This window comes from Heterocephalus glaber, unplaced genomic scaffold (assembly GCF_053883595.1).
Source record: "Heterocephalus glaber isolate CG9 unplaced genomic scaffold, H.glaber_assembly_v1.0 deba00001504, whole genome shotgun sequence".
Classification (NCBI taxonomy): Eukaryota; Metazoa; Chordata; class Mammalia; order Rodentia; family Bathyergidae; genus Heterocephalus; species Heterocephalus glaber.
Genome location: NW_028258324.1, coordinates 10,000,001 through 10,017,999, shown reverse-complemented (window position 1 = coordinate 10,017,999; position 17,999 = coordinate 10,000,001). Strand labels below are relative to the sequence as shown.

The 17,999-nt window shown below is 47.2% G+C and overlaps 1 protein-coding gene across 1 annotated transcript in view; it reads left to right on the top strand.

Moving 5' to 3' along the window:
* Rab6b (RAB6B, member RAS oncogene family) overlaps window positions 1–17,999 on the top strand; it is a 63,505-nt gene that overhangs the window by 41,588 nt on the left and 3,918 nt on the right. The window contains exons 3-8 of the mRNA XM_004834258.3: window positions 6,515–6,568; window positions 6,771–6,876; window positions 7,348–7,459; window positions 8,785–8,878; window positions 12,095–12,161; window positions 17,438–17,999. The exon at window positions 17,438–17,999 is cut by the window's right edge and continues 3,918 nt beyond it. Of these exons, the coding sequence (XP_004834315.1) occupies window positions 6,515–6,568; window positions 6,771–6,876; window positions 7,348–7,459; window positions 8,785–8,878; window positions 12,095–12,161; window positions 17,438–17,502 (498 nt within the window). The 3' untranslated portion in view covers window positions 17,503–17,999. The remainder of the gene's footprint in view (window positions 1–6,514; window positions 6,569–6,770; window positions 6,877–7,347; window positions 7,460–8,784; window positions 8,879–12,094; window positions 12,162–17,437) is intronic.

Below are 17,999 nucleotides of genomic sequence, written 5' to 3'. Positions count from 1 at the left end.
ACACACTTAATTCAAGAAGAAACTCATAGGCTGAAAGTTAAAGGGTGGAAAACAATACTCCATGTGACAGGAACCAGAAAAAAAGCAGGAGTAGCTATCCTCTTTGCAGATCAAGTAGATTTCAAACCAACACTGATTAAGAGAGACGAAGAAGGACACTACATCCTTGTAAAGGGAAGAATCCAAGAGGAAGAGATGACAATCATAAATATCTATGCACCAAACACTAGTGCACCCAACTATATAAAACAAATACTAACGGACATGAAAAGTCATATATGCACTAATACAATTGTAGTGGGGGACCTCAACACCCCACTGGCACAAATAGATAGTTCAACTAGACAAAAAATAAGCAACGAAATACTAGAACTCAATCACACTCTTGAGCACATGAACTTAACAGATGTTTACAAAGTGTTCCACCCCACAAAATCAGAATACACATTCTTCTCAGCTGCACATGGGTGGTTCTCCAAAATAGACCACGTACTTGCTCATAAAACATATTTAAGTAAGAGCAAAGGAATTGCAGTTATCCCCTGTATATTATCAGACCATAGAGTGATGAAATTGGAGATCAATAGCCAAAGAAACCACAAGAAATTCATAAACACATGGAAATTGAACACACTTCGGAATAATCAATGGATCACAGAGGAAATTAAAGAAGGAATCAGACAGTTCCTTCAATTAAATGACAATGACAATACAACATATCAGAACCTATGGGACACAATGAAAGCAGCCTTACGAGGGAACTTCATAGCAGTGAATACTCATATTAGGAAAACATGTGATGCTGAACCTCAAGCTTCTAGAAAAAGAAGAGCAGGACAAACCCAAAGCTCATACAAGGGAGGAAATTATAAAGATCAGAGCAGAAATCAATGCAGTGGAGACTAAGAATGATACAAAAAATCAATGAAGCCAAGAGTTGGTTCTTGGAAAGAATGAACACAATTAGCCAAACTTATCAGAAAAAGGAAAGAAGTGGCCCAAATCCATGCAATTAGGAATGAAAACGATGAAATTACATGGACCCAGCAGAAATCCAGATGATCATCAATACCTGCTTTTAGAACATATATGCCAATAAGATGGAGAACACAGAAGAAATGCAGTTTCCTAGATAAGTATGAATTACCAAAGTTGAACAAAGAACCAAAAATTCTAAACAACCCAATATCAATGAAATTGAAAACGTAATTAAACCTTACCAACTAAGAAAAGCTCGGGTCCTGATGGCTTCACTGCTGAATTCTACAAGATATTTACAGAGGAAATACGCCATTACTGTTTAAACTCTTCAATGAAATTGAAAGGGAAGCAGTATTCCCAAATTCATTCCTGAAAGCAAGCATCACCTTGATCCCCAAAGCAGAGAAAGACCCAACAAAAAAAGAGAACTCTAGGCCAATCTCACTAATGAAAATAGATGCAAAAATCCTTAAGAAGATACTATCAAATAGAATACAGAAGATCATTAAGAAGATCATAGACCCTGACCAAGTGGGATTTATCGCAGGGATGCAGGGATGGTTCAACATACACAAAAATCAATGTAATACTCTATGTCAATAGAACAAAGAACAAAAACCATATGATCTCCTCAATGATGCAGAAAAAGCATTTGACAAAATCCAACACACATTTATGATAAAAACCCTACAAAAAATTCTAATAGAAGGTCTCTACCTCAATTCGATAAAAGCCATCTATGAAAAACCAACAGCCAATATCATACTAAATGGTCAAAAACTGAAAACCTTCACACTAAAATTGGGAACAAGATAAGGATGTCTACTATCACCACTCCTGTTCAATATAGTTTTGGAAACATTAGCCACAGCAGTTAGACAAGAGAAAGAAATAAAAGGAGTAAAGATAGGAAATGAAGTCAAATTGTCATTATTTGCAGATGACATGATACTCTATATAGAAGACCCCAAGAACTCCACCAAAAGTCCTCTAAACTTAATAACCAAAGTCAGTAAAGTACCTGAATACAAAGTCAACACACAAAAGTCAATAGCTTTTCTGTACATGAACAACAGATGCACTGAGACAGAAATAGGGCAAACAATTCCTTTCACAATAGCATCCAAAAAACTGAAACACCTAGGAGTCAACATAAGAAATCAAAGACCTCTTATCTGAAAACTATAACACTCTGAAAAGAGAGATTAAAGATGATATCAGAAAATGGAAAGACATCCCCTGCTCCTGGTTAGGAAGGATCAACATAGTGAAAATGGCCATACTTCCAAAACTGCTATATAGATTCAATGCAATCCCAGTTTAAATCCCAGCACCATACTTCACGGACCTTGAGAAAACAATCCAAAAATTCATTTGGAACAAGAAGCAACCCAGAATAGCAAAAGCAATTCTAGTCAACAGAGACATGGCAGGGGGTATTACAACCCCCAACTTGAAACTATACTATAAAGCTACTGTGATAAAAACAGCATGGTACTGGCAAAGAAACAGACCTAAGGACCAGTGGAACAGATTAGAACATGCAGAAACAACTCCAGACACACTCAGCCACCTCATCTTCTTACTGGAAGAAAGCCTTATTAATAAATGGTGCTGGAAAAACTGGGTTTCAAATTGCCAAAGATTAAAACTAGACCTATATCTCTCACCATGCACTAAACTAAAATCAAAATGGATTAAAGATCTAAATATTAAAACAGAAATGCTGAACCGGATGGAACAGATGTTAGGTAGAACTCTTGAAGACATTGGTGTAGGAAAAGATTTTATGAACAAAACCTCAGTTGCCCATGAACTAGCACAAACTATCAACAAGGGGGATCTCTTCTTACTAAAAAGCTTCTGCACAGCAAGAGAAACCACAACAGTGTGAAGAGACAATATACAGTGTGGGAAAAGTTTTCACCTGCTGTTCCTCAAACAAAGGTCTACTATCTAGACTCTATAAAGAACTTAAAAAGATCAGCCCTCCCAAATTTAAAAACCCAATCCAAAAATGGTCATCTGAAATGAACAGACATTTCTCAGACAAAGAAGTAGAAATAGCAAATAACATATGAGAAAACGTTCAACAACACTGGTCATTCGAGAGATGCAAATGAAAACAATGCTGAGATTCCACCTCACCCTAGGAAGAATGGCTGCTATGAGGAAATCAACCAATAACAAATGCTGGTGGGGCTGTGGGGAAAGAGGAACACTGCTCCACTGCTGGTGGGAGTATAGACTGGTGCAACCACTGTGGAAATCAATATGAAGATACCTCGAAGAACTTGGACTGAAAGTCCCATTTGACCCAGCTATTCCTCTGATGGATATCTATCCCAAAGAAATAAAAGTATCATACCACAGTGATATATGTGCGCCCATGTTCATAGCAGCACAGTTTGTAATAGCTAAAACTTGAAAGCAGCCCAGTTGCCCATCAACTGGAGACTAGATAAAGAAAATGTGGGGTTTTTTTTAATAAAATGGAGTAGCACTCAGCCATAAAAAATGAAAAATTAGAGACATTTATAGCTAAATGGATGCACAATGAGGCGATATTCTTAAGTGAAATAAATAGGACACGTGTAAATACTGAAATTTCTGTAGTGTGAGAAACTTAAAAGTGTAAATAAGGACTAAAAGGTATAATAGATAATGTGAAATAGGAAGAAAACGGGCAAAGGGGAAGGGGAAATGGGAGGGTTAGGGGAAAGAAAAGAAGGGAATGGAATTAATATGAGAAAATGGAAAAATGGAAACAAAGTCTTTGTAAATAGGGAGGGATGGAGGGGTTGAAGGGAAGGCAGGGGAAGGGGGAAAACATAAGAACCAAGAGAGATTATGTAAAGGTGCAAATTTCCAGGGTTGAATGTCATTATATTGCATTCCTAAAATGTACCAATAAAATATGAAAATGTTTTAAAAAATGAAAAAAAAAAGATAGGAGGGAGCTGGAGAAATCAGAAGTTGGCCTCTTTTAGCCTGGTTTTCCTTATTGTCACCTCTTTGGTCAGGCTATATAATAAGATGTAATAGAGATGTGATATGTGGGTGTGCAGTAAATGGTGTTTCTAATTATGGAGGCCACTGTACTGAGCTTTTCTGGGGCTTGATCCACTGGGATAATTTCTTGTCATCTGGTTGCTTCTCTGTCCGTCATGGAAGCAGAAGTGAAATGGAGTTATTGTTATACTTAATCAGTAGCAGTTCTGTCACCATCCAGGTGCTGACCTTTGAGGAATATGATTCTCCATGGTTCTTTGTTATTAGTTAGAGTATAATTACGATATGTTAATAGAAACTCAAAATGACAGTGGCTTAAACAAAACAGAGGATGAAGTCTGTGTCATACACAATCTGGGTATCCAGTACTTCTCGGATATATTCTCAGGATAAGTGGATCAGGCTCTGTAAATCTGCCATCACTGCTCTGTCATCCTCATCTGGAGGATCCAGCAAAAGGAGGCAGCTGTGGGCACATCCACCCACAAAAGACCCATCCCAGGAGATGTGTACATCCTTTGACCGGATCTTAGCCACTCAGCAACAAAGAAAGCTTGAAAATACAGTCTGTCACAGCCACGAGCCCTTTTACACATCTGAAATTGTACACTGGGGACACCTGGCAGTCTCTGCCTCTAGTCCCAAGCCCATGAATGTGCTTTTGGCTCAGGAGTCACTCCACAGAAGGAGTTTGGCACTCCTGGGAGCCTGGTGACCATTGATGAGTTGAGACATTTCTCGCTGCTCTGCACATCTCCTTAAGGGTGTGAGAAGATAAGTCTGCCAGTCAAGAACCACCAGTGAAAGAAATAGTGTGTGACTGCTCGGGAGTGAGGCTGTGTCCACAGCATTTGCCAGTTACAGACTTGTTCCCTGCTAGCTCTGCTAGACAGGACACTGCACAACTGGGCTACAAAGAGCTCAAGTGCTGCCCAGCTTTCAGCGCTGACCCTGCCAGCACTGTCACAGATTAACAGAGCCACACTAGGCCTGTTGTTTAACTTCCCAGGTCTACTCTTTATCTCCAAAGTAATTGGGTTGGATTGGGTTGGCTTGTGTCTAAGGTTTGTGCCTAGTACGCATATTCTTGAATTGTGTGTTCTAGCGTGTAAAACAACTCTCCCTAACATGGAGCTCTCCACTGCATTAAAGTAGAATTCCAGGAGGACACAGCCATGTTCAGTGCTTTGTGGAATGTGTTGGGCATGTGATTTTGTTAGTGTGCAGGCCTACACACACACACACACACACACACACACACACACGGTGCACACTGGGGCCCTGGAAACCTGAGCTTTTCTATTTCTGTGGGCCTTCCTTGGTTGTATTTTTTGTAGTTAGAATTCATACCACTTTTCTACTCTTTGAAACTTAATTTAAACTACATTTTTGTTTCAAAAGACCTTTCCTTCTAATTTTAGAACTGTATGTACATGGTAGAAAATAGAAAAATGTATAATGAAGGGAACAAAAAATTGCCCATAATGTCACTATTCAGACACTTGTACAAAGTGTATCCCAATACTTCAGTGTTGAAGAAAATACAAAGAATACTCGTATCTACTTCAGTTAATCAAATTGGGGTCACACTCCACATAATGTCTTACAGTATTTTTTTTCACTCAGTGACTGCCCAAATCCTTAAATTCTTTTCAAGAACATGGTTTTGAACTGCTTGCAAGGATTCTAATCATGCGGTAGACCACACTGCATCTAATCAGTGACCTAAACACTCAATCTGAGACTGAGTTTTGCTGTTGTTAATGACGCAGCAATGATGGCTCCATTTGACAACAATGGCATCTTAGCTCCTGCTCATGACGCTGCGTGCACATGAAGCCCATCAAGGTTGGGTGGCCTGGCTGAGGCCACACAGCAAGTGAGTGACGGGTCTCAGTGATCTGGTTGCAAGACTGGCTGCCTCTCCCAGATGCTAGGATAGAAGAGGCACAGGTGTGGCACAGGTGTGGCACAGGGGTGCTGCTGACACTTAACTCCCAGCATGGCTTAAGAGAACCAGTGGGGTGTCCGGCAAGATGCTGTTCTGTATAGTCTGCAGTGCTGTCACCAGAGGCCAGCCAGCTGCTCTGTGTTTCACTACAGTGACAAGATCTTTCTTGAGACAGTGGTGAGCCCAAACTTGTGTTCTAGGACTCAGAGGAAAGGTTTTGGGAACTCTAGGGGATTTGAGGGGGGGGCCCCACCTGAGGGGGGACAGGGATGAACATTGTAGCAGCCTTGCTATTCTGGGTGGGACCTCTTCTGTGTACCCCCACGCACTGTCACCATTTCCAGAGCATTTTTGTCTTCCACTCCAAAGAGTATCCCTCCCTAAAATATTGCTCTTGCCCTTGGTTAGTGCAAGCTCCCTTTGTCTGAGAGGAATGTTGAGTGCAGAGCCTACATCAGACTTAGCGTGGGTGTCCCTTCTTGCTGGTTTATTCCTCTGCCTGGGGCCACTGAGCTTTTGCCCCCTTGCTTTGCAAAACTTTCCAATTTGACCTTTTTTTTTATCTAACAGGCAACCATTGGGATTGACTTCTTGTCAAAAACCATGTACTTGGAGGACCGTACGGTAAGCACCTGATTTTAGAACGGGGAGGACAGGGGAGGCTCCATCGGGCTTATTTCTTGGGACCCTTAGCTAGGCACCCCAGAGAGTCTGTGCCAAGCCTGGGGGCCGGAACTGGTGGTGCCAGCATCATAGAGATGTTCCTCAGCCCTCTCGACCAGGAGGAGCTCACTGCCTCACTGACCCCTCTACTCCGGCCCTGCAGGTTCGACTGCAGCTTTGGGACACAGCTGGCCAGGAAAGGTTCCGTAGCCTGATCCCCAGCTATATTCGGGACTCCACAGTGGCTGTGGTGGTGTACGACATCACAAGTAAGTGATGAGAGTCTGTGCTTGAAGGGAGGTTCCTGTCAGGGGCTCCAGGGCCCAGGTGCGACCCTGGCCAGGCCCGCATCTATGTGCTCATGTACACATGTGTCCCCCAAAAGAGTAGGGCAGATGCTGAGTTGCTGAAGCCAGCCTGGCTCTAGTCTCTCTGCCCCTGCCTTGTCCTGGCTGGGGTGTGTGTGTGTGTGTGTTTGTGTGTGTACGTACATGTCAGGGTAGGAGAATGTGCTAGTCCCTGGGCAGAACCAGCTGTGATTTGTCAGCCAGCCTCTCAGCTCCTCACCAGGCTCCCTGGAGGGCAGCTGCTCCCCTCAGCTCCCAGCTGGCCTGGTCTGTGTGGACAGTGCTGCCCTGTCCCAGGAGTCAGAGTACAGGCTCTCCCACCCCTCTTCCTCCTCCTGACGCCCCTCTGGGGCCAGCCCTCACTTACAGTATATCCTTACTTTATGCCTCCAGATCTTAATTCCTTCCAGCAGACCTCTAAGTGGATTGATGACGTCAGGACAGAGAGGGGCAGTGACGTCATCATCATGCTGGTGGGCAACAAGACGGACCTGGCGGACAAGAGGTAGGCGCTGGGGCACAGAAGTGCAGGGCTGAGAGGCCCAGCTGCTCCCCGCTTCTCTGTGACTGCCCCTGATCAGTAGTTCTGGATGCATAGGTAGTGAGTCTGCTTCTGGACCATCACCGTCCACAGGAGCTGTGAGAACACCGGGTAGGACCCCTGCACACTCTGTGGGTATGTCATCTCTTGAGACCCCTGTCAGCCACTGCCCAGGAACAGGGCACTGAGCAATCTGCACACCGCCCTGTGAGCCTGGCCCAGCCCAGCAGTGCATGGTCTTGGTCGACAGTGATCATGGCACAGAGTAGAAACTCTGGCCCCAGGAGTTCTACTTGTGTTTCATACCCCTGCCTCTTAAATGCCTGCACTGGTGTGTGGCGTGTGTGCACCCTGGTCCCAGGTTCGAGTCTACAGAACGTGTAGAACACAACCCTGTGCCCAGCCTTTGCAGCCTGGCTTGTTGCTGGGTATGAAGCTGCCTTGGAAGAGCCTTTTCCAAGACTTCCTTTCTGGACACAGCCGACCAGAGTCCTTCCATGTGTTTGTCTACTTTTCTCATAGACTCTGACTTGGGCAGATAAAGCGAACAAAGCACAAGGGCTTCCCACAGTGTGTCAGGGTCTACTTGGTGAGAATTTCATTCTTGAGATAAGGAAAGTGGGCTCTGACCCCAGTTCCTTTGCTAAGTAGCTTTGTGGCCTTGTGTGTGTTACTTCTTTGTTTTTGTTTTTTGATTTTTGTGCTTTGGGTTGAACCCAGAGCCTTTGCACTGACCTGAATCCTCAGCTCTTTTTAAATGTTTTTATTTTGAGACAGGGTCTTGCTAAATCATTAAGTTGCCCAGTTTGGGCTTGAACTTGTGATCTTCCTGCCTCAGCCTCCCAGAGGGCTAGAATTACAGGCATGTACCATCATGCCCAGCATGGGGGAGTTACTTTTAACCTTGGTGTTTGCCTTGGACAAAAGGGACTTACAGTACCACCCAGGGAGGGAGTATGTGGCTGGAAGCTGTGAACAGCTGTAGGCTGCTATTCTAGTGACCTCTGGGAACACTGGTATGGCACAGCCTGCCCCAGGCCTGCCTCTTAACAGAAAGCCACTGTGGAAGGAATAGGGGAAGGGCTGGTGTCCTCTGTGCCTGCTGCCCCATTCCTCTTGGGAAGACTCTGGTTGGAACCCTCGGAGGGAACCTCAGGCTTGGAGCCTGTGTTCAGGACTGGCTCCCTCTGTCTTGCCAGTCCGTCCTGCCTCATCTCACATTATTTCCTCCACCTCTGCCAGGAGCTGCTCCTCCTCAGAACTGATTGCCCTCTCCCCCTCATCTCCAGGCAGATAACTATCGAGGAAGGGGAGCAGCGTGCCAAAGAACTGAGTGTTATGTTCATTGAGACCAGCGCGAAGACTGGCTACAATGTGAAGCAGGTGAGGGCACGCCTAGCGCTGGCCCTGCATGACTGGGTCACGGAGGCCCATGAGTGGCTTCTGGACATTGTCGACCTCAGGCTAGGACCTGCTTGCCCTGGCCTGAGTTGGGGAAGCCAACCAGAGAACCCATAAACCTACCCAGTTGGGGAAGATGCAAAGAACGTCCAGAGCTGCAAAGCACATGAAAGGAGGGGAAAGCCCCTCGGGGGCTTTCAGGAAAGTGTCAGTCACTGGCCACCCCAGCAGTGACCAGTCTTGGGCCCCTGCTGTGTACATGTCCAGCACTGACTCCCAAGTGCCTGAGGGAAGCCATAGTTCCTGGCATCTTGTCTCACTTTGGATAAGAGGTGCAAAAATTTAATCCCATCAGCATCCTGGGCTCCTGCCTCGGACTTGACAAGTGCTTGGGACCATGGAGGGCAACTCAGGCTTGGAGCAAAGAGCCTATTATGGTGGGCCTGAGCTCACAGGAGGAAGAGCAGGTGGAGTTTAGGGCTGAGCCTCCAAGCACCCTGCCTAGCCCAGATCCACACACCCCAAGTAGCCCAAGGACAGGATTCAGCAGGTCAGCAATTTGGGATAGAGAAGTCCCGCTTTTCCAGTCACTGGCCTGTAACTTGTGTAGCATGTTCTTCAGTGACAACTGTAGGCATCAGTGCCATGGCTTTCTCATTGACAGAAATCACAGGTGTTTTCTTACTGCTTTCTGTCATTGACAGTTGAACTTTATACGAATAACTACTTTAGTATCGCAGTAGGTACTAGGCCTACTGCTGGTTCTTTTTTTTTTTTTTTTTTGCAGAACCAGGGATCGAACTCAGGCAGGCACTGGCGCCACTGAGCTAAACCTCTGGCCCCCTACTGCTGGTTCTTGCTGTTTAATATGTTTGTAAGGAAGGCCAAGTGTCACTGTGTCACAAATTTGCATCTTTAAATATTTGGAAGCTTAATTCAGCACCAAATGTTTTCCTTCAGAATTCCATGTAATCAAGCTAAATCCCCAGCCCAATTTTACACATTAAAAGGAGACCCTAGGTTTCACTAGACTGCCAAAGAGGTCCTTGTCTTATGCCAAGGTGAAGATGGCCCAGCTTTGAGATTGAGGAGGACTTGGGGAGATGTCAAGGAGGGAGGCATTCTGGGCAGGGGCAGCATGGATCAGAGGCTGGCACCAGGGTGCTATGACATAGGCAGGGTACCATGTGAGGAGCTTGGCCTAGTATGGTATCCTTTCCACCCCCACCACCAGTACTGCCTGGTTACCCCTTCTGGGTACAGTGATGGTTCACCCTGGGTGGATGGTGCTGCTGGCAGTAGAGAAGGAGTGGTGGCAGGGGAGCAAGAAGGGAGAGAGTCAAAAGGACACTGGTGACATTAAGGAGACTGTAGATCTCCTGGGGCTCAGTCTCCTCTGCCCTGTTAGAGTGCCCTCCCCACAGCCCCATCCACCCCCTGCCAGCCTCTGTGGGTGTCAGGCCAGCCATAGATGTGCTGACTCCCCTGACTTCATCCCAGAAAGGTCTGGAACCCAAGCAGTGGTTTCAGTGGAAGGTAAATGTGGTCGGTTCCAACCCGTGGGATTCAGAGATGGGGTCTCTGTAAAGTACAGACTCCTCCACACCAAACATGACTGTGTGTGCTCACAGAGACCCACACCTGACCCCAAGAAGGTCCTGCTGACTGGTGGTTTGGCCACTGGCAGAGGCTATGACCATTTTGATAGGCAGAGTGGGGCTGCCTGGGCCAGGCCATGGAGGAAAGCGCGCTTGCCCTCCATGTTCACACTCCTGCAGACTCCCTGTGGGGTCCCAGCCTCTGCTGGGCTCTCCAGGGCCCTGGCCACCTTTAGCCTTGTCACCCAGCCAGGTGCTCAGAGAGGGCTGGGCCCTGGGGTAAGGCCAGGAGTCAGACTCACCTTGTCCTTAGGAAGCTCTTGTAGTGGCGCTAAGCTCAGAGCCCACTGAGTTCCTGCAGTTGTTATTTACGGAGAGAGGGGCAGTATTCATTTATTTGTTTATTTGAACAGCTGTAATAAATCACCATAGACAGTGTGGCTTAAAAACAACAAATTTAATTCTCATAGTTCTGGGGAGTGGGAAGTCTCAGATCAAGGTGGTGGCAGTGTCTAGTGGGGGCATGTTTCCTGGAAAATGATACCTTCTACAGTCACATCAAAGGGGCAAAAACAGAAGGGACAGGCTCCCTTGGGCTTCATCCATAAGGGCATTAATCCATTCGCGAGGGCTCTGCCCTCATGCTAGCCACCTCCTAGCAGCCTCACCTGTAATACCATCACATAGGTTTCAACAGATGAATTTTGGAAGGATGCACACATTCAGACCATAGAAGTTTGGGGTCTTTGGTGCCTTATGGTACCGCTTTGTGCTTGTTACCTCCAAGATTTCATGTCTGCCAGCACCTCCCCTACCAGGCACATCCCTGCAGCCCACCCCCACCCAATATGCCCACAATTACACAGACATGCATAGAAAACCCACTCATCCATACACACACACCAAATACACCTTTCCCTACACTTGCACAGACCCACATAAAACACCCCCTGTTCACACTTGCACTCACACACATTCCCCTGTATGCTTTTATGCACACATTTGCCACTCACACCATACACAAGCATTCTACACATACCCCTACAGACAGCACACACATACCATGTACACATCATCCACACATCCACACCCCCCCCACAGTATTATGTCCACACTCCCATGTCCCTCTTGACTGTGGCCCTGGCTCCCATTGTCGCCTGCCTCAGTGCCTGCAGACCATAGGACTCTTCTGGAGAGAGTTGTTTGTCCTAAAGGCAGGACCAAGTTGGCTTCCTATGACCAGTCCCTATGAGAGCAGCAGCAGAAGCCCACCTAAGGGCCTGAATACAGGGGGGGCTGGATCATTCTTTGCACCAGAATAGCTCCCTTTCAGTCTCTACTATGACCCAAGCTCGCTGCTAGTGACCCTGTAGGCAGCCTGCTGAGGCTTTGCTCTCTCCTTCCACACACTGAGCCCTGCCAGGGCTCCGCTCTGGGAGAGGCACAGGTGGGGAGGGGTAGCAGAGAGTTTAGGAGCAGCCCTGCCCATGAGGGCACTGTCTGGCAGAAAAGACAAGGAGAAATGAGAGGGTGGAGACACAACAGGGTGGAGGGGAAGACGAGGGGTGGGGCTTACCCTGCATTTTCCCCTTCTTGGCAGCTCTTCAGACGTGTGGCATCGGCTCTGCCCGGCATGGAGAATGTCCAGGAGAAAAGCAAAGAAGGGAGTATCCTTTTCCTCTCTCACGTGAGTGAAAAATGTGCCAGAGAAGCCATTTATTCACACTTAGGATTATAGCTGAGCCATCTTTCAGCCCTGTCCAGCTCTAAGCATCAATGCTTCTTCTTCCACAGCACTAAGGGGCAGCCAGAGATGTGGTATAGGGCAGGGAGGGAGAAGTAGTAACGCTGCCCTTTTCTAGTGAACAATCTGAGTTTTTCATGAGAACAGGTAGATTCTCCACTCCAGGGAAGGCTTCTGTGCACCGCAGATGTGACTGCATCATGTCTCAGTCTACACAAGGTGACTCCCTCAGTTAACACCCCCTTCCATGTCCTGCCTGCTTCCTGTGCACAGCCCTGCACAGTCCCGCACAGCCCCGTCTCCCCACTGCTCTGTGAAACAGGGTTCCACATGACCTGCATAGTCCAACCCAAACGTGAGCCCACACTTAGGTGCTGAAATTGAGGTTCAGGGATATTGCCTGATTTGCCTAATGCCCCACAGCACGTCAGTTGGAGAGTTAGGATTCACACTTGGGCTTGCTTCCTCATCCAGCCCAATTCCATTTGGGGACACTGTCCCTCAAAGGGCAACAGAGAGGACAAGAGGAGAACTGCTTTGATTCCACCAAGTCAGATTCCCTGCCTGAGTACACCCCTCAAGACTGAACACTCAGTCCCCAGCCTAAATTCTTCAGAATGGGGTGGGTCCCTACACAGCAGCTTCCCAGCATCCTCCACTCGTCCTCATAGGACAAACCAGAGAACACTCCAAGAAGTCAAAGGGCAACTTCAGGCTGATGAGGGTTAAAACAAGTAGCTCAATATTGAAAGCCAAAAAGAGTTGACATCCTGGCCACACTTGTCCCTCCCCTCTGCCTGATGTAGCCTGGGCCTGAGTGCGGCCAGGGTCTGGATACTGGGAGCCTCAGAGCATAATGAGTCCCAAAGAGCAGGTTCCCCAGCTGTCCCAAGAGGTCAAATAATAGTTGGTGTATCCCCAAAGGATAGACATGGCTGAGGGGAATAAGTGTGAGGACTATCTCTTCGTTGGTCAGTTGTGATACTCCAGTTACAGGTGAAGAAACAGGCTTGGGGGCCGTCAGGGACCCCTTGAAACTCACTGGAAGTGCTGGGAGAGAGCCTTCATGGTGTCACCTGTGAGTGCACATCCTTTGAGATGCCAGGAACATATGGAAGGCAGCCTGTAGGGCCATGATTAGAGCAGGACCAAGGGACAGGAGGCGAGTCGAGGTGTAGGTGTTCCCTGCACACCTGCCAGAGGGAGAAGGGTTGCAGACAGCCTGATCTCATCTTGCCTACTGCAAAGGTGTGGCCCACTGACTGGGGAGGGTGGTGACCATTTCCTTCACATTCTCCCAGAGGCCTATGCCAGGCCATGGTCAGGTCAGATGGGCTTAGTCCAGGGTGACACCTAGCACATCTTTATCATAGTGTGTCAGCCAGCTATGGGTAACCCATGGGCCCCTGGGGAGAAAAAGTACAGAGGGCACATAGCAGGCAGACTACAAGGATGAGATCATCCCTTTTCCCAGCTATGGGATTCCCCCATCTAGCAGACCCAACTCTCCCTCACACTGTCTGGAAACTCACTGACCAGGCCTTCTACAAGACATGGGCTGGACCAGTCTTGAACAGCTCCCTGAAGGGACCAGGTGGAGGTGGCAGCCACTCTGGTTTAGCCAGAATGGTGGGCCAGTGCTGCTGTTTACTGATGGTTCAAACCAGATGTTTTGAAGATGTTAGGGTTATGTCTGGAATTATGTTCAACATCAAGACCAACCACATTGTACCTTGTGATGTGCGAGACATTCACACTTGGCCTTATCCACTCTGTCAAGGATCTGACAAGTGTGTGGGCTTGGAGTGTCTGTCTTCTGCTTCTAGGTGCAGTTGAGGGACTGTTGTACCTCATCTTTACACCCGAAACAGAAGGCCTCCCCAGGGCCGGCTAGTCAGTCTTTCTGTCCAGCAACCCCTTGCCTATTTGTCCTCTGCTCTCTTAAGAAAGGGGGTTGAGGGGCCACAAAACAGTAGAGCCACAAGCCCCTTGCTGGATCTGCACACACAAGGCTCCTTTCCTGATTTCTGCCTAAATAGTATGCCTCTGTGGCATGGGCCCTGGGCGTTTTCTGAGCAAGGCTGGCATATACAAAGGAATGGCAGTAACTTGGACATGTATGAAATGTTCCTAAGGAGAAAGGACAGGAACATGCCATGCAAGGAAGAGCATGCCCAAGGCCTCCCAGCTGGTTAGTTGACAGACCTGGTACCAAAGCCAAATATTTGTGTCCTACAGATGATTGAACTCTACCAGAGCACTGAGGTGCTTTGACATTCCAGACAGAGAGGATTGTGCTGACAGTAGAGCTAAGAGCTGCTAGCATGCCCAGCCATTCGGGAAAGATCACAACAGGCTGTCTGGGCCCACTTATCGTTATTTCAGGAGCCAAAGGGTAGAAGCAGTAGGCCTTGAGTGTTGTCTGTGAGCCAGAGGGACAAGGTCAACTCACTTTGCTCTGCCCAAAGAAGACACATAGCAAGCCTCTCAAGGCCTGGGGGAATCATCCACAGTGAGTTTTCTCTTCTGGGGATTTTTACACTTGGCTGAACTTGTTCATCCTTGTTCTTTATTGTCACCAAGCAACCCCTGAACACTAAAGGTCAGTAGCGTGTGGCATTACAAGGAAAGATGTGACATTATATGATAGAATATGTATAAAAACTCCTGGCAAAAGATCTAGACCTCTGCATTCCAAGACTATAGCCAATGTTTTAAATCTGTTCTAGGAGTGTCTGTAGAATTGTTTCCCAGGTACCTGTGCATTAGAATGCTCCAAAGAAAGAACTCGTTACAAATACACATCCTGGGCCTATCCCCAGATCTAAGGCAGAGCCTGGGACAAGTTTCTGAGATTTTTTGATGTAGTCTGAAAGTGTTATGCAGTATATAAGAGTATTCTGGATCAGGTTCTGCATGCGATGATTTATTTTTAATGGCAGTCAAGTAACTTCCACATTGGACAGAATGTAGTACTGTACCAGTGACCAGCCTTTCAGGTAGAGCAGTGATTCTCAACAATGACTGATAGTACTCCCTTACCCACAGAGGACATTGGGCAAACTCTGCAGACATTTTTGATTGTTCTAAGTTTGGGGGAGGGGAATAAGTGCTATGGAATCTAATGAGTAGAGGTCAAGGATGCTACTTAATGGCCTACCTGCACAGGACAGCCCTCAAAGAATTAGCTGGCACAAAATACCAGTAGTGCTGAGGTTGAGAAACCAGCACAGGAGGGACATGGCATGGCCAGGTCATTTAAGAGCATAACTCCAGGCTGGGAGTGTAGCTCAGTGGTAGAGCATGTCCTTAGCATATGTGAGTGCTTACCATGTTCGAGGTGTGGGTTTGATCCCCAGCCCCAATGTAATTAAAGGCATAATTCTGGGGTCAGGCAGCCTTGCATTTGTACCTAGTCTCCCTGGCCTCCTTGCTGGACAGTGTGTTTTACTTGCCACCCCACAGGTTTGATGTAGTGCAGTGACACATCTACAGGGCTAGTGCAGTGCCAGCACAGAGGGACTCTGTCTTACACGTGAGCCCTGACCAAAGACCAAAAACAAGTTTTATAAGTGGAGCTGGGGAGGGAGCCTGGGTGTGGGGAAGGGGAAAGCATGAGCAAAGGAAAGAAGGAAAGCAGAGGGTGTGTTTGCAAAGGGCAAGATCCAGTTGCTGGAGCCTTGAGGTGTGATTGCATGAGCCAGAGTCCACTGACTTTTGGGAAGGCTTAAGTGCCAGAGTAAGAAATCTGTGGAGGTGGTGTTTCTGCACCAGGTTATGGCATAATGTCACCAAAGCTGGGTTTGGAAAGCCACTGTACCAAGAGAGGGGTAGGTGGGCTCAGAGGGGGCACCTGGAGAGGACCAAGAGGCTCCAGAGAGGCCCATGCCAACACTGGAAGTACAGTCGGGGACTGGAGCCTATTGGGCCTATTGGGGCCACTGACTCACAGCTGGCAGAGAGCAGCAACAGGGCATTCTTGGCATTCTGTTTATAAAAACACAAGGGAGTAGAGGAGTAGAACCAGTTCACTGGAGTGGAGAGGACCACACTGGGTTGTAGCGGGAGGTGGGAAAGAAAGCATTTGTTTATTGCCTATTTACTTATTCACTTATACTCCACCATGGTATAAAAAGTATGTGTGTATATATGTACACATATATACATACACACAAATAAGATAAAGTCGTGCGAGAAGAAAAGCCATACCCAAAATACATCCCCTTCTGAGTGGTTTTTAGAGGTGGCTAAAATACTAGTTCTAAGCTTCCTCATAGCCAAGGCAAGGAGGAACAATGTAGACTTCAGGAGATGCATGTCTTTTCATGATACTTTAAGCCAAAAGAATCTCTCCTATATCCTCAGATAGGGGACATCCAAATATCCCTGAGATGTCAACATCAAGTCCTATAGGAGTGCTTGGTACACCACCCCACCCTACCATCCCCATCCAGCGCAGATCCTACACAGGCACCAAAGCCCACTGCAGGAAGAACTACCCAAAGGTTTAGTCCTCAGGTGCAATTAGAACTTGGGTCCGTGCAAGGCTGAATCTCAGTCTGGGCTTTCAGCCTGGTGAGGAGGCAGAGGGAATAGTCTGGCTGTGCATTTTGAACTTATTCCCACAGGCCCCAAGGGTGCTGATGAAAGGGGCTGGAGAGAAAGCTCCATGGATGTGACTCCTCACAGCTGTGCTCAGATTAAGTGGCATGCCCTAACAAACGATTAAGGGTTTGATGTTCCTGCTGCCAACTAGGGCAAGGCTCACTTTCCCCTGTGATTTGAGATGGGAGCACCCACACCTGACCCTCTGGGCACTTCCTGTCCAGTGGACTTCAGGGTAGGACAGACAGATGACAGGGTGGAGGTTGTGGCTGTGCACTGGCCCTTGAGCCCTAGTCACCAGGGAAAGCTTCTAAGATGGGGGCTCCCTGTCCTGTGTTGTCGATGGTGATGTCCTATCACAGCCCAGGACAAGCTTTGCTTGTGGTGGACAAGGGTTGGGAGGTGATGGGTGTGTAGGGGAAGAGGAGAAGGTGGGAGCTGGTGACCACATCCTTGCCACTGCAGCCCTGCGAAGAGCTGAGTCCCTTTGTGTTTGCAGAGGGACAGAGCAGCAATTTAAGGGGTCACAGGGCAGGGCATGAGGCATGTGGCAGCTTCTCTGAGAGTCGTCTTCCTTAGCCCAACCTCCTATAGTGATCGACATCAAGTTGGACAAACCCCAGGAGCCTCCGGCCAGTGAGGGTGGCTGCTCCTGCTAATGCAGAGCCTGACCCATGGCTTCCTACACACTACTCGCTTGTTGTGTTGCTTCCTATTGGTTAGCTTCCTAACGGGGGTGGGAAACAAGTTTACCAAGATGGGAGGATTTTTCTTTTCTCTCTGTCTCTAGGAGTAGGGTGGGATAGGGAGGGAGGCTGGGCATCAGGGATCACATCACTCTTAACAGCTGTTACTTAAACAACTATTTTTGGTTTGGTTGTAATATATTGTACTTTATTAAGATTGCCAAAAACTGTTAAAATTTAAAAAAAAATTTAAATCATGTGTATACAACTTTTTGCCAGATAAAAATGTAGTCATTTTTATTTGAAAGATGTGCTTTTTGTTTTTGTATATTTGTAAACTTACAGAGAACCTTTTCCACATAACCCCTCCTTCCTGTTCTCTTTGAACTGTTCATCACCTCTTCGTTCCTCCCATCCCAGCCCAGTAAATTAAAGCAATTAACTGAGCAACATAATTAGGCTCCTGGCTG